Source organism: Notolabrus celidotus, chromosome 23 (assembly GCF_009762535.1).
Source record: "Notolabrus celidotus isolate fNotCel1 chromosome 23, fNotCel1.pri, whole genome shotgun sequence".
Classification (NCBI taxonomy): domain Eukaryota; kingdom Metazoa; phylum Chordata; class Actinopteri; order Labriformes; family Labridae; genus Notolabrus; species Notolabrus celidotus.
In genome coordinates this window covers 8,809,998-8,824,221 of record NC_048294.1, presented here as the reverse complement: position 1 = coordinate 8,824,221, position 14,224 = coordinate 8,809,998, and the positions used below count along the sequence as shown (strand labels likewise).

The 14,224-nt window shown below is 42.4% G+C and overlaps 1 protein-coding gene across 2 annotated transcripts; it reads right to left on the bottom strand.

Annotated features, from left to right (window-relative positions):
- Positions 1-83: 83 nt before the first annotated feature.
- lrp10 (low density lipoprotein receptor-related protein 10) lies at positions 84-13,687 on the bottom strand. 2 transcript variants are annotated; one of them, XM_034676991.1, is made up of 10 exons: positions 13,461-13,687; positions 11,002-11,159; positions 10,815-10,847; positions 10,483-10,627; positions 10,008-10,201; positions 8,230-8,825; positions 7,585-8,021; positions 6,329-6,523; positions 5,746-5,875; positions 84-3,806 (listed from the first exon to the last, which is right to left on the bottom strand). In XM_034676991.1, exons 1-10 carry the CDS (start codon positions 13,517-13,519, stop codon positions 3,162-3,164), a joined length of 2,592 nt encoding a protein of 863 aa, XP_034532882.1. In that variant the 5' UTR covers positions 13,520-13,687; the 3' UTR covers positions 84-3,161. The 2 variants fall into 2 exon arrangements, with proteins under 2 accessions (XP_034532882.1, XP_034532881.1); XM_034676990.1 differs by lacking the exon at positions 13,461-13,687 and having other exon boundaries at positions 11,002-11,160.
- Between the last annotated feature and the right edge of the window lie 537 nt (positions 13,688-14,224).

Genomic DNA, 14,224 nt, shown 5'->3' with positions numbered 1-14,224 from the left:
TCTTGAATACAAAGCACAATGCAGCGAGTCTGTGCTCTCTGTTTCTGAGGTGTAAGGTGTCAATAAACACAATACGCGTCACCTAAAAGTGCAAATTGTTTAATCTCAGCCACAATTTTACTTATATACAGTGAAGTTGACCCTAATAAACCATAAAATCACTTTCTCTCTCAGTTACCTCTGAACATCGCAAATTTAAAAACTTCTGGCTACTCCAGGTCGACCCGAATACATTCAACAAAGCAAAAATGGAACTAAAAAGGAGGAAGAAAATAAGAGGATTGACTTAAGATGAAACACAATAAAATGTACAATAATACAAATGGCACACCATGAAACTGTTGTGATCGATTCCCCTCAGGTTTGAAGGTTCAAGTTGAGTTTGTTTTGTGAAATCGGGGGCCCTCTTTAATCACTGGGGCGCCTCATCTTCCTGTGCACACTACACACACACACATACACACGTCCTATCATCAGGCACCAGATTGTCTTTTTGACACTTAAGCTTTTGATTACATACATTCACTTGGGAAAGGTACATCAAGGTGTCGGTATGAAAATATGGGTCCCAAATAGTTATTGCAGAGTAGACATGCGTTTATTTTCAGGTATAATAAAGCCTCTGATGTGTCAATGCGTGCTAAAGTGTTTGAAAACGTGCCTCAGTGTGTGTCGGTGTGCAGCGTGTGTATCAGGACTCATCCGAAACTCTTCCAACCATGTACAGGGAACTCCTCAAAAGGCACTTAAATAGGGGGGGTAATTCATTTTTCTAGAATTATCTGTGATAAAACATGAGACTGGATGCAGATGGCAGAAGTATGTGATAATACACATCTACGAACATACTCCACTGTCAACGTAAGACTGAAATGCTAATGCATTCACACAGATGCAGTCATACAAACACAATATTTTCCATCATGTTATCTAAAAAAAAAAAAAAAACTCTCATCATTCAATCTGACAGCAGCCTGCCTCCATTTCAGGATAGGGAAGATTCTTCTGTGCAAAAGGTTACCTTCAATGTGCAGCCTAGCGTTTAATTAAGTGCACGTCCAACGCTCAAACATACGTCAGGTCAGCCATGCTTGTGTCTAAAACTTTCTCAAGGAGGTCTCTTTAAAAAAAAAAAAAAACACACAAAAGAAGTCAAATACTTGATTCCATAAGTCAACAACTCAATTTCAAAAAGGCACCAGACTTGCACAGTGCGGGTGAGTCTCGCCGTGGGCCACTCCTGTGCTCAAGTTCAAACAAACGTGGAAAGACTGGGGTTCAATCGACTGTTTTCACACGCGGCCATTTTCCTCTGACATCACGCTCAGGGTGGGTGGCTCAAATGCTGTTGTGTCATACCGCTCAGGGTCTGAAAGATGTAGAAATCTAAAAGGAAATCTGCTGTATTAACTATCAATCCACCTAGCTTGCCTCTGATAAAAGCTAATGTTAGAATTCAGCCACTTCTTATCTAATATCTACGTTAGATAGGAAGTGACGAAAAATTAACACAACTCTTTGAAAGTGTTATAAGATCTAAGAGGAAAGGCAAAAGTTCCTCACAGCAGCTTTAAATTACACCTTAAATAAGTTAGGATGTTGTAAAAGAGGGACAAACGCACTTAAATGTGTCTCAACTGGGGCGCTGGTGGCATAGCGGTCTAGAGGCTATAGTCCTTGTCGCAGAGGTCGCCGGTTGGACTCCCGGACGGTGGACCATTTGCTGCATGTCCTCCCCCACTCTCTACTCCCCGCGTTTCCTGTCTCTCTTCAGCTGTCCTATCATTAAAATAAATTTTAAAAAGGCAAAAATGCCCAAAAAACACAACTTTTAAAAATGTGTATCAACAAAAAAGTTGATTACACATTAACTACCAGATAACAGCTAACATTAGCATACCGCTGTTTCCTTGCTAACATATCTGTTGGTGTCTTACTCACTGCTATCACTACCCTTTTATTCTGTCCAAGCGGCAACCTCCGGTCTCAAATTATGAAGCCCATGTGGAAGTGTTACAAACTGCAATTCATTGAGAATCCGCTTGAGGCTGGCTGCAGAAACACCAGAAACCACATAGACACCAATTCAAAGAACACGATCTTTGCAGCATTAATAAACATGTTTACAGCCTGGTTCAAAATACGGCTTGGCTCTTCGTAGGTAATCACTCTATCGGCACACACTGTACGGGGGGGTGAATTTTTCTCTAACGCGACAGTTCAGAAGATATTAAGATTACAAGTTTATGCCCAAATAAGGACATGACTGACTTGACTCCCGGACGTTAACACATAGCTGTTGGCTAGGAGGCTCAGACTACGCCTCTTTATGTCACACTCTGCCTGGTTGAGTTCCACATTTCCAATATGGCTGCTGCCGTCAATTGGCTTCAAAACAGCACTCAGGAACAGATGGGTGACGTCACGGATACTACGTCCATTATTTATACAGTCTATGCTTCTGTCACTTTCTGGCTAATACTGCGAGCTCTAAAGTGGCTGAATGCTGACATCACCATATGCAAAAAGTAATATTTGATCAAATCGGCATTAAAAAACTGAAACTGGTAAAAAAAAAGAAAAGAAAAGAAAGAAAGTTAAAAGATAACCCATTAGCTACCATCAGACAACAGCTAATGTTAGCATTCAGCCACTTTAAGGCTCAGGTTAGCAAATTATACCTTCTCTATAATACTTTAAAGACAATCAAAAGCTTAACTACCATTAAGTTACTTCCTGGTTTATATGTTTTACAAGCTAGGAAGTAGCCAAACGCTACTTGAGAGAAAGCATAAACAGACTTAAGAGAAACACTTGCTATCCATTGGCTTACATGAATGAATATTAATATTAATGAATGCGGCGCAATTAGCTCTAAAGGTAATGTTTGCAATTGCTAGCGCAGGGTAATACTAGCTAGGAGGCGACCTAGCTAGCTGCTATCTGAATTTGAAATGAAGAATAATTGATTTATGGCATTTTGAGCGCTTACAACCTAAAAGCACTCTTCCATCCAAACAGCAGTTGAGCAGTTGAGCTTCCCACACTGAGCTTTCAAAAGAAAATGGCCGCCTTGTGAATCAGGTCAATTGTGATTAGTTAGTGAAGAAGACAAGGGGTCGGGTTTTGGGTGAAGTCACTGGGTGGGAGAGGGGGGTTATTCAGGTGAGCATGGGTACGTCATCCTCTGAGTTGGTGTCTTCAGAAAGAGGGATGAGCAGCACCTCGTCGTCTGAAGAGGACGAGGAAAAGGAAGGGGAGGCGGAGAGGGGCATGGAGTTGGTGGAGGGAGAGGAGGAGGAGGAAGAGGAGGGCGAGGCTCGGAAGAGGGAGATACTCAGTCCCAGCGTGTGGAAGATGGAGGCCAGAGAGGGGCTGCTGGGAGGGACGGGAGGAGTGGCCGATGGTGGAGCTGGGGGAGCGTACGGGGGTGGAGGTGGGGAAGCCGCTGGTGGTGGAAGCAGAGGAAGTGGGGCTTCCTGATGCTGCTGCTGCTGCTGTTGCTGCTCCGTCTGGACCAATAAGCCGAGTTTCTGAGGCACCGGCTGGTTGACCGCCTCCACCGCTGACGAGGAGCTGGTAGGGGTGGAGTGGGGCGGTTCCTGACCGGTGGGAGTGGCGTCCGTCTGCTGCAGGCCGGAGGTTGACGCCTGGCTCGGCCTGGAGGGAGGTCTGGGGATTAGACCCCATCGCCTCATGCGGCGGACGGCCCGGCGGACGAATCGGGGCCGACGTCTGCGGTGAGGGGAGTTGGCGGCGTCCTGGCGGAGGAGTTGGAGAATTCCCCTCAGAGAAAGAGAGGAGGTCTGAAACAGAAAGTTCAGAATCAGTTAAAACACCTTCGATCTCAGTTCAAGGAATGAGCATGTAGCTTTGCCAAATCCCATCAGACAGAACAGACTTTGTTTCAAAGTTAATCCCTCTGCCTCTGCGACCTCATGTGTCCTCCCCCGCTAGTTAAACAGCACCTCAGTGTGAACCAGCACAGTAGCAGCACATTAGTCTTAATTCTCTTCATGCTGCAGCCACACAGCCAGCCTGGGATTAATATGGCTCCTGAAGTGAAGCACATGAGTTCAGACATTAAGATTATGTCTGGATGCTTAAAGGAGAGGAGGAACAACTCAGAGGCGTGTGCTTTTTTATTTCATCATCATATAACTGTCAAAGCTCACAATACACAATCTTAGAGATACAACTTATCCTTCAATCGTTTTCATCTCGGATACATTGATAGCTGACAATTGTAGACTCAAGACTGCATCTGTAAATACATGATCAAAATAGTTTCTTTTTTTTTCTTTGGATCGTTGAATCGTGTTATCACCATTTTCCATTATTTTTTACAACTCATGAAGAGGTGGTAAAGAGGCATCAATGCATCTGTAAGCCAGGCGGTTGAATCCCACTGGGATATGAAATCACGCTACAAGGCAGCTCAGTCTTTTAGCGCTGGGGTTCCCAAACTTTTCAGCCGGCGATCCCCAAAATATAGGTGCCAAAACTCGCGACCCCCACTGTCCTTCAAAATGATTTAATGTGGCTTCATTTAGCTGGTCTGCAGAAAGTTAGCCTACCTATATGAGCATGTGGTTGTGTTTCCTGTGCCTTTATGAATTAACCTGCTGCTGCTGATGCTTTTGATAATTAACTGTTCACTAACTCTAAACTTAGGAGTCATCTGACAACAAAAGAAAGGCAGAAAACTCATTACATTTTCTATTTTCAAGATTTTATTTCAAGATTAGCTACTAATTTTGTTGATATTTTTTACTATAATGGGTAAAATGTACTATGTTTAGATAATTAAAAAATATATATCTGGAAGACATCTCATGACCCACCATTCGTGTCTCGCAACCCCCCCCCATGGGGACCAGACCCACATTTTTGGAACCCGTTCTAGTGTGTTCAAAACATCGGGGCCAACAGGGTTTATACAATTTAGCCTTTTTAAGCACTTTCTAGGTACCTAAAAAAACAAGCGGTTAATATAAAATCTCAGCAGTAAATATAGGTGGTGTTAAATTAAGGTTTAAAAAATTATAATATACCTGTTGAAATTGTAAGCATTTTTAAGGATGATATTTAGATTCAAGTAGAATTCAAGCCTTCAAAAATAACTGTTGAAAATTAAAATTATAATTTTTTTAACATCAAGGAGTTTGTATTAATGTTTTTTTTACTTTACTTATTTTTATTTATTTATTTATTTTTATAAATTACTTAATTTATGTTACCTCTAAATTTAATAATAGAGACAAGAATGGAAATTAAATGATTTTATATATAAATATATACATGCATATATATGTGTATATGTGTGTGTGTAAATATGTAAATATATAAAAAATATAATATAATATATAATAATTATAAAATGTAAACCTAATTAGTATTTATAAAATTATACATAATTACCTATATATGGAATTACATATATAAAGACATATATTTTTGTATATATATGTATTTATACAGATAGATTGGATTGTACGGGATAGGCAGAAATAAGCTTTGGGCTTCAACCTATTCCTTTTTTGGTCATTGTTGTTTTTATCGTGTGAAACAAACCAGAGTGAACTTGTCAAATTGTGTTCACTATTGTAAGATTGCTACTCACACAAACTGTATACCTTTCTTCTTTCAAATCAATGACCAAAATAAATATTCATTCATTCATTCATTCTACGATACACATCCCTTTGGAATGATTCCAGTTTCTGTGGTGCTCCTTCCTCTCACCTCATTTGGGTTTTCTGTTGGAAAGTCCTCCACAGGGGGGATGATGCCCTGGGCGATCAGCTGACCGTAAGAGGGAGGAGCCTGCTGCTGGATCAGCTCCGCTTCCTGGCGGCTGATTGGAGCAAACAAGCTGCAAGAAAAAAACAAAAACCCACAGATTAAGCTGTGGTAACACTCCGAGGACGATTTGATTCATGCCAGCTCTTGACGTTTAAATTTAAATCGCTGTATCGGCTCACTGTACGACTTCCTGTTGTTGAGTTTTCACTTCATAAAAAGGTGGTATTCATGTAACTTATTCAGAAGAGTACACATGACATAACACACTTTGGCTGAGATACATCGCGCGTGGGAGGCTCACACTTCACAACAACAACATGGTACTTCTTGTTGCTCTTATCATAAAGAGTACACAGTGTTCTGGTTGTGTTGTGAAAGGCTCTGCTTTGTGTTGGTCACATAGTAAGAACACAAACACCTGACTCACTGTCTCAGATTATCAGAATCTCGCTGAGGAACAAGAAGACCCCTCAAATGTTAAACATCTTTTCCACTAAGATGAGCTTTAAAAACAGTCCTCTACCTGTACTCCCTGGTCCTGAGCGAGTACAGTTTGCAGGTACAGCCCATGGCGATAACCAGCAGCAGCCCACAGACTAGGCTGCCCACTGTTGCCGCGGTGATGACCTTTCGAGGCAGGATGACAGTGCAGTTGAGCTCGTCAGTTCCGTCCTTGCAGTCCACCTGGCCGTCACAGCGCCAGCTCTCAAACACACACCTGCAGACAGAATACAAAGGAACGCTTGTGTATGAGAATGTGAGAGTAAATGGAGCTGCACACTGAGAGTCAGTAAGAAGAATTCTCATTAAACCGCATGACTTCAAACCAGATTTGTTGCACATGATTAGGTACGGTAGTATTGGGTGTTAAACTGTGTGTTAATAGGTTATGCTGGAATTAATTGTAAAGCTCATTTAAGGGATGGAAGTAATGTTTTATTCTGTGTATGCAGTGAATCCACATCTGCGCTCTGCAGATCATCCTGTCTGACACCTACCCCCTCACACTGCTTACAGGCATCAAAAATGACATTATAGAAATGATAAGTGAGCCGTTCACCTTCATATTTCATACAGGTCTTGTTTACAAGAGAACGTTTCTCCTTTGAGTTTTAAAAAGAAAATCTGCGTTTACATGAAAACGCTGGAGTCCGCATGTCAGACCATGATTGGCGGTATAATAACACGACACAAAGTCTTCAACCAGTCCGTCAAAACATCTATCTAAATTCTTACATGCAAACACACCCTCTGACTCACACACTTTTGTTAGACAAGACGCACCTAGCCTCGATAATTAATGTGACCACAGAGTGTGAAGACTCATTTGGCAAAACAATGTGCAAAGAAACAAAACAACTGCAGCTAAACAGAGACAAGAACTTCAAGTGAGAGTCTTTCTGCCTCCACGGTCCAGAATAAACTGCTTAATTAAATTTTAAAGTGCAAGAACCTAAAGCAACTCAGTGTACTGATGACCTATTATCAAAATCTACTGAACAGCTTCCAAATGGACCTTAGAGTAAGATTATTTTGTAACTTTTTGTTACAGAAGCAATGAATAAACACGGGGTGATAGTGTTTGCTTATTTAGAAAGCTAGAAAATCAATAAGTTAGGTCATTTTTTGAGGACAAACAACGATCAGATGTGAGTTTTGCTGATTTCTTAGTCTTCTATGATACAAAATTGAATAGTTGTGTGAGCAAATATTGGTAAACAAAATCAAGTAGAGTAAGTTTAGTCAGATTTTTTAAGCTAATGATGGATATTGTGTTACCTGTCGCTGTCACAATGAAAAGTCCCCGGCTGACACACCGTGCAGTCCCTCTCGTCGCTGCCGTCAGCACAGTACAGCTGGTAGTTGCATCTCTCAGAGACCGGGTAGCAAACCGGTCTGCCTGCGAAGTGAGTGGATGCCACCGCTCTCTGCCCCGCGACTCCGCAGGCGAACTGGTTCAGGCTGCAACCCCTGCAGCCCTCCTCGTCCTTGCCCGTTTCAGGGCAGTCCCACTTCCCGTCGCAGCGCTGCTCCTGAGTGAAGCAACCTCCCGCAGCTCCCCCGCAGCGGCCCTCCCAGGGGGGGCAGTAGGTACCGACGTGGAAGGTGGCGTTGAAGCCGCTGCCTTCGGAGCCGGGGAGGGTCTCGTAGGTCATGGACAGCAGGCCGGTGTGGGATTCGACCTGGACTGATTTGTAATTGGAGGCGCTGGTGATCTGTCAAAATGCAGAAAACGGACATCAGGTTACCAAAATACCCTCTTAATACTTTCTTATTAGGACTGTATTCAAACCTTCTCTTCTAGCTCTATCTTGTTCCTCTAACTACATTAATATTAACCCACAACCTGTTGATTATTTATTTCTGTACTCACACAAATTGTATCTGAGGAAGAATCAGATTCAAACTCTAAAACAAACTCACAATTTTAATAACGTCTCCTTTTCCTTGTTCTCTGTTGTACACCGTGAGTCGATCCCCGGGCCCTAAAACCAGCTGCTGCAAGTCCAGCCTCAGGGGCCTTGAGTCCTGCGGGTCCAGAGTCCAGACGCAGAACATGGCTGGGCCACGAATAGCCGGCGGAGAGAAGGTCCCGTAGAACGTCTGGAGGAGCCCACCGCAGGGCCACTCAATAGGAGCAGGCGTCACGAGCGGCTCCCTGCGAGTCTGCTGCTGCTCTCGATCCACCTGCGCCTCCTCATCCGCCCGCTCCTTCAGCAGCGCCCACAGATCAGACTCAGAATCGATGTCCTGTAACTTCTCCACAGATGTTATTCTCTCAGAGTTTCTGTCGTGGTTCCCCTCCGTGTTGGACTCGGCGGCTCTGGTGTCGGCGGCTCGCGTGGCACCGTATTTGAGAACGGGTGCTGTTGTGTCTTTTTCGGCGTCACAGCCCTGTTCGTCGGTGCCAAGGCCGACGCCTTCATTGAGACACTCCACCTGACCGTTGCAGCGCCAGGAGAGAGGGAGGCAGCGACCTCCGAGGCACTCGAACGATGTAACCGGACAGTCATCAGAGTCTGCAGGCGTGGAGAAAGAAGAGGATGACAGATTAAAGGTGACATATTATGTTCTTTTTCATCGAAATATATTGGTCTAAGAGGTCCCCAAGACATGTCTTTAAAGTTTATTGCTCAAAAAACACTTTGAAGTCAGATTTTGGTCTGCCTGTAAACCCCTCTTTTTCAGCCCTGCTCAGAACAGGCTGTTTTCTGGGTCTGTGCCTTTAAATGAGAATGAGCTCTCTGACCACGCCCCCTCAGGAAGTGGATGTGGCCTCGGCTCTCCAGCACGTTGATCTAATGTTTACATGTTGGCTGAATATACACGGCTGCTCACAGACCCGCGTTACTTCAACCCTCTGAATTTGATCCAGAATCTGATCCTGACGGGGACGCGCCTGCAGCAGGACCTTTCTGAACGATTGGTCAGAGGTTTAGTGTTTCTTGTTGTTTTATTTGTCAGTATATCGACATGTGTCTTGGTACACAGAGATGAACATGTAGCTATGTGGCTTCGCTAACTAGCACTAGCACTTATCCATGAAAAATAAAAATCATCCACTAGATCTTCAAATCTGTAGACGTGGGGAGTAAAACCGACCTTTGTGTTTATTAAGACAGCCTACAACTAGCATGCCTCTCTCCTAAGCTCCTTGTTAGCACACATGTATGCAGGTAATGAAAAACGGAGGAGGGGTTGAGTTGTATTTTATACAGTCTATGGGCTGAACAAGCTTCGAGCTCTGACTTCCGTTACAGACCGGATGGCGTTGTGACGTATGAAAAACACTGAAAACTGAAATGGCTCGTTTCACACACATTTACAGAAAGGTGGAGAAATCAGAACAGGGGCAGAATGGATTTTTTTCATTTTTGGGGGGTTTGTAGACATGCCAGGGAAACATATTTCAGGTAGAGAACCATTAAAAAGTTGATTTTGCAGGATATGTCACCTTTAAGTGAAATTCAGGAGACCAGTTAGGACGTAACAAAATTATTGTTTTGGTTAAACGTGTTGAAGTTATATTTCACTCAGTTTTATCTTTATGTGTGGTACGCTTTATAGTGGATATTCCAGTTTTTCTTTCCTGCTGTTATTTTTTAGAAATATAAAAAAAAATCTAAATTAAAATATTACACATTTACTCCATCAAACTCCTTGAATTATGTCAAAGCTATATAAAAAGAAATATCACAAACCTCTGGCGTAGTTCAACAGAAACGATGATACTGGGAACTGATGCGGGAGAAAGTGGTGCGTCACTGAAATGTTTCCCCCCGGGAACTCCATTGGCTGCGGCAGCTTGGAGCCACAGAGGACGATGGGGTCGCCTCCAGCGGACGACTTTAGGGTCACCCATTCCTTCCTACAGCGAGCCGAGAACTGGGAGAAGCTGGGAAATGGATCAAATGCAGAAGTGAGTGAAAAGACAACCTCACGTAGTAGATTGGAAGATTTCCCTTTGTTTAAACTTCTGTAATTATGTTAAAAGTTAAATTGTTTGCATCAGTTTTGTTATATCTTATATCGTTCATGACATCACATCTGACGAGATCTTGTAATTTAGGAGAAAATTGCGTGAGATCTGGAGCTCAATCCAGTATTTTTTTTAATTCCAAAAGGCTTCTAGTTTGGGCCAAATGATTGTAATCACTCTAATTATTTTGCCTTTACCTTAAGACTATCGGTTCTCCTTCTGCCCCCTTTATGACCCAGCAGTCATAAGTGGAACCGAAGTGGTAGGACCAGCTGCGGTAAGCAGAACTCCTGATCTCTCCCACTTTATTGTCCAAAACCTGGAGGGAGTGTCCGCAGCGGGCTGAGCGAGGCACGACAACACAAAGGAGAGACGGTTAAGTATCAAAATGTGTGGTTTGACACAAAAGCAAGAAAAAGTAGAGTTCAGTGTAATCTGCTGAGGTTTGTATCTTCTTTAACTATCATTGTGTCACATTGTAGGTTCAAAGAAAACTTGAGAGAAAGAGCTGATGGGTTTCTCTCCTCACCTGAGCAGAGGGCGGGCTCAAAGCGGCTGCACGCTGCGGATGAAAGAAGCAGAAACTGTAATCGCTGTACGACACGAGAAGTGCAAACACAACCTTTGCTTGATACACTCAAAGCAGGCACCTCACACACACAGACACACACACAAACAGAAGTTAAACACACACTGGTGAATGTGAATCCTCTCACCTGTGAAGGTGAAAACTAGGAGGGCACAGAGGTTGTGAGTGACGGTCATTGTGGAAATGCTTCTCTTCTGAGATGCTGGAAATTGTGTTAAAAACTGAGTGGAAAAAAAAACATCAGAGAGGAGCCATGTTTGGAGGGTTGGTTCAGGAAGACTTCCCCTGTAAGGTGAGAGAAGAAGAAAAGATGAGTGAAGGATCACGTCTCAGACTTTATCAAGTTCATGATCTGGACACCTGATGACCAATCCACCAGATAGCATCACAACAGTCAGTTAGATTCTTATGATTGAGACTGAGCTGTTCTATATTTGATTTGTTTTTAATGCTGTAAAAACAACCACAACCAAATGATCATAAACAATCACTTCAGGCATTTTAAAGTCAGATGCTTTTCTTTCTATTTGGGTTTTTCCAATTCTGTCTGGCTGATAAAAATGCGCAACCTCCGGCCGCGAGAATTGAAGCCAATACGGAAGTGTTAAATACTGCAGTTTCTCGGGGATCCGCTTGAGGCTGGCTCCGGAAGTACTGGAAACCACATACACACCAATTCAAAAAAGCCGATCTTTACAGCAGAAATAAACATGTTTACAGCCTGGTACAACAGACGAGTGAAGTCTGGATAGCTCATTTATTGATCGTCAGACACTGTCAAGATATCAAGATTACGAGTTTTCCATTTTCCCCAAAAAAATTATTTAAGTTAAATTTGGGTTTTTTTTGGCCTTTATTATCGGAAAAGCTCCGCAAAACCTTCATCATGTGTCAGAATTCAGATGAAACGGCCTCAGACCACACAGTCTCAGATACAGCCTCAGATACAGTCTCAGATACAGTCTCAGATACAGTCTCAGATACAGCCTCAGATACAGTCTCAGATACAGTCTCAGATACAGTCTCAGATACAGTCTCAGATACAGTCTCAGATACAGCCTCAGATACAGCCTCAGATACAGTCTCAGATACAGCCTCAGATACAGTCTCAGATACAGCCTCAGATACAGTCTCAGATACAGTCTCAGATACAGCCTCAGATACAGCCTCAGATACAGTCTCAGATACAGTCTCAGATACAGCCTCAGATACAGTCTCAGATACAGTCTCAGATACAGTCTCAGATACAGTCTCAGATACAGTCTCAGATACAGCCTCAGATACAGCCTCAGATACAGTCTCAGATACAGCCTCAGATACAGTCTCAGATACAGCCTCAGATACAGCCTCACATTGGTTTGATATTTCCCAGGTTTACTCAGGCTGTAGATAGAGGCTTTTTTTTCGCTCTTTTTAAAGAACACATTATGTATTGATTGCCATTGGGACATGTAAATATACAATGCAACAATTCTTCCAGCAAGGTTCCATATTTCTATTTATTTTATTATTTAACTACTATTTTTTAAAACTACCTCTGCTACTCACCACTGCACTATTATCATATTATTTTAGCCTGTACATATTAGTCATGCCTATTTGTTGTTCTTTTGTATTTAAAGCTGATGTTATTGTTATTATATCTTTGTTTTTATTTGTAGGTCTTATTCTTATGCCTTGCACAAAGAGAGCACAGTTTACCAAAGTCAAATTCCTTGCGTGTTCAAGCATACCTGGCCAATAAAGCGGATACTGACTCTGACATATAGATCATTTTTACCAGTATAACAGAAAAGTGTATCTAAATCTGACTACTAACCCCAGCTTTAAATTTAAAATGTGTTTTGGCCTTGGTAAAAGAGTTATAGCTGATGTAATTTTGTTTTATAAAATGTAAAAATGTTTTCGAAAATGTCAAATTGTCTCCAACTTTGTAAAAGTGTTTCATCTTTTGTTAATTTGTTTTGTCCTTCAGGGCCACCGTACATAATAATAAACCCTTTATTGTTCTAAATCCTGAAGAGAACACAATACTCGGGTATGGTAAGCACGGCCTCTTGAAGGGGACGTTATTTTGATCTTGCACGCACGCACGCACACACACACACACACACACACACACACACACACACACACACACACACACACACACACACCGATTTCCTTCCTGTAATCCTCTCACGATGACGCCAGAGACGCTAACATATCCGAGCATTAATAGTTTTAAAGTCTTTTTGTGTTCCAAGTGACATAAAACTATTAGTTTGTTTCGTTCTGGTCCATATAAACCTAAGTTTGTCCCCTCAAAGTAAAGATAACATCAGTTTAGTTTCTTTTTGAGAAAAAGAAGGAGGGAGCAGCTGCTTGCTCTCTTCAGTCACAGCTAGCATCCTGTCGAGCTAGCTTCTAACAACCTCACTTCTGCTTTCGTTAAAAGGCCTTTTTTTCAGGGGGCGACACCACCAGGAAATACTCCCAATCACAACACAAGGGATTAAAGTACCTTTAGAAATCACAACATGTGGGTCAGAAGAGGTGATAATGTGTCCAAATGATGTAAAAAGAAAAGGAGCAGAAGTACGTTACCATGTCAGTCGGCCTCTCTTGTTGACAAGTTGAGTCCACTTCCGGGTATTTTCGCACATGACGCGAGGGGGCGGGGCTTAACTCTGAACGTCCATTCATAAAACTCTTCAGTGGGTTTTATTCCCATTAATCGATGTAATCAATTCTGGATTAAGGATGTATTGTAAGAGCCACAGATAGCTTCATCTTTTTCAACACATCTATGGTGGATAGAGTCATGACGGAGACAGGAGGAAGTGCTTCTCTTTCACCACAAGGTGTCAGTGTGGCTTCACACGATATACAATAGAAGTTAATTCACAAAACTCTGGCAGGGAGCTCCAGGGCCATATGAAGAAAATTTAATTATCAAATGCTTATGTGTATTAAATGTATTATTTAATGGAATTGTTACATTACACATAGCACTTTTCAGCCTTCTTGGATTTTAAAAGTCTAGTGCCAAGTAGTGATGAGGGTTCAAAGGGGCTAAGTCTTTCAAAATATTCCAGAAGAGAAATATGTAATTTTACCTTTACAATGCAAATCATACTTTTTGTTTGTTTAGCATTTTAGAATACCCTCAGATTTGTTATGTAATTATGTAAGGGCACAAAAGTCACTGGGTAAAGGACCACCAGAAAATAACACCCTAGTCAGGGGCGTATCTAAAGTGGGGGTCAGGGGCGGCGTGGGCCCCCCTTAAAATCTGACTGGCCACCCTATACTTGCCATCCTAGACTATAGCCTCTTATACATTGCAACTCCACAACAGCGCCAAAACA

What these genes read in the sequence shown, in the direction of transcription:
- lrp10 (XM_034676991.1), bottom strand. Translation starts at nt 13,519, where the DNA reads ATGTGCGAAAATACCCGGAAGTGGACTCAACTTGTCAACAAGAGAGGC. An exon ending in AAGAGAGGCCGACTGACATG is followed by an intron (nt 11,160 to 13,460) that starts GTAACGTACTTC and finishes CTCACCTTACAG; the next exon opens with GGGAAGTCTTCCTGAACCAA. An exon ending in GGAGAACCGATAGTCTTAAG is followed by an intron (nt 10,202 to 10,482) that starts GTAAAGGCAAAA and finishes TCCATTTCCCAG; the next exon opens with CTTCTCCCAGTTCTCGGCTC.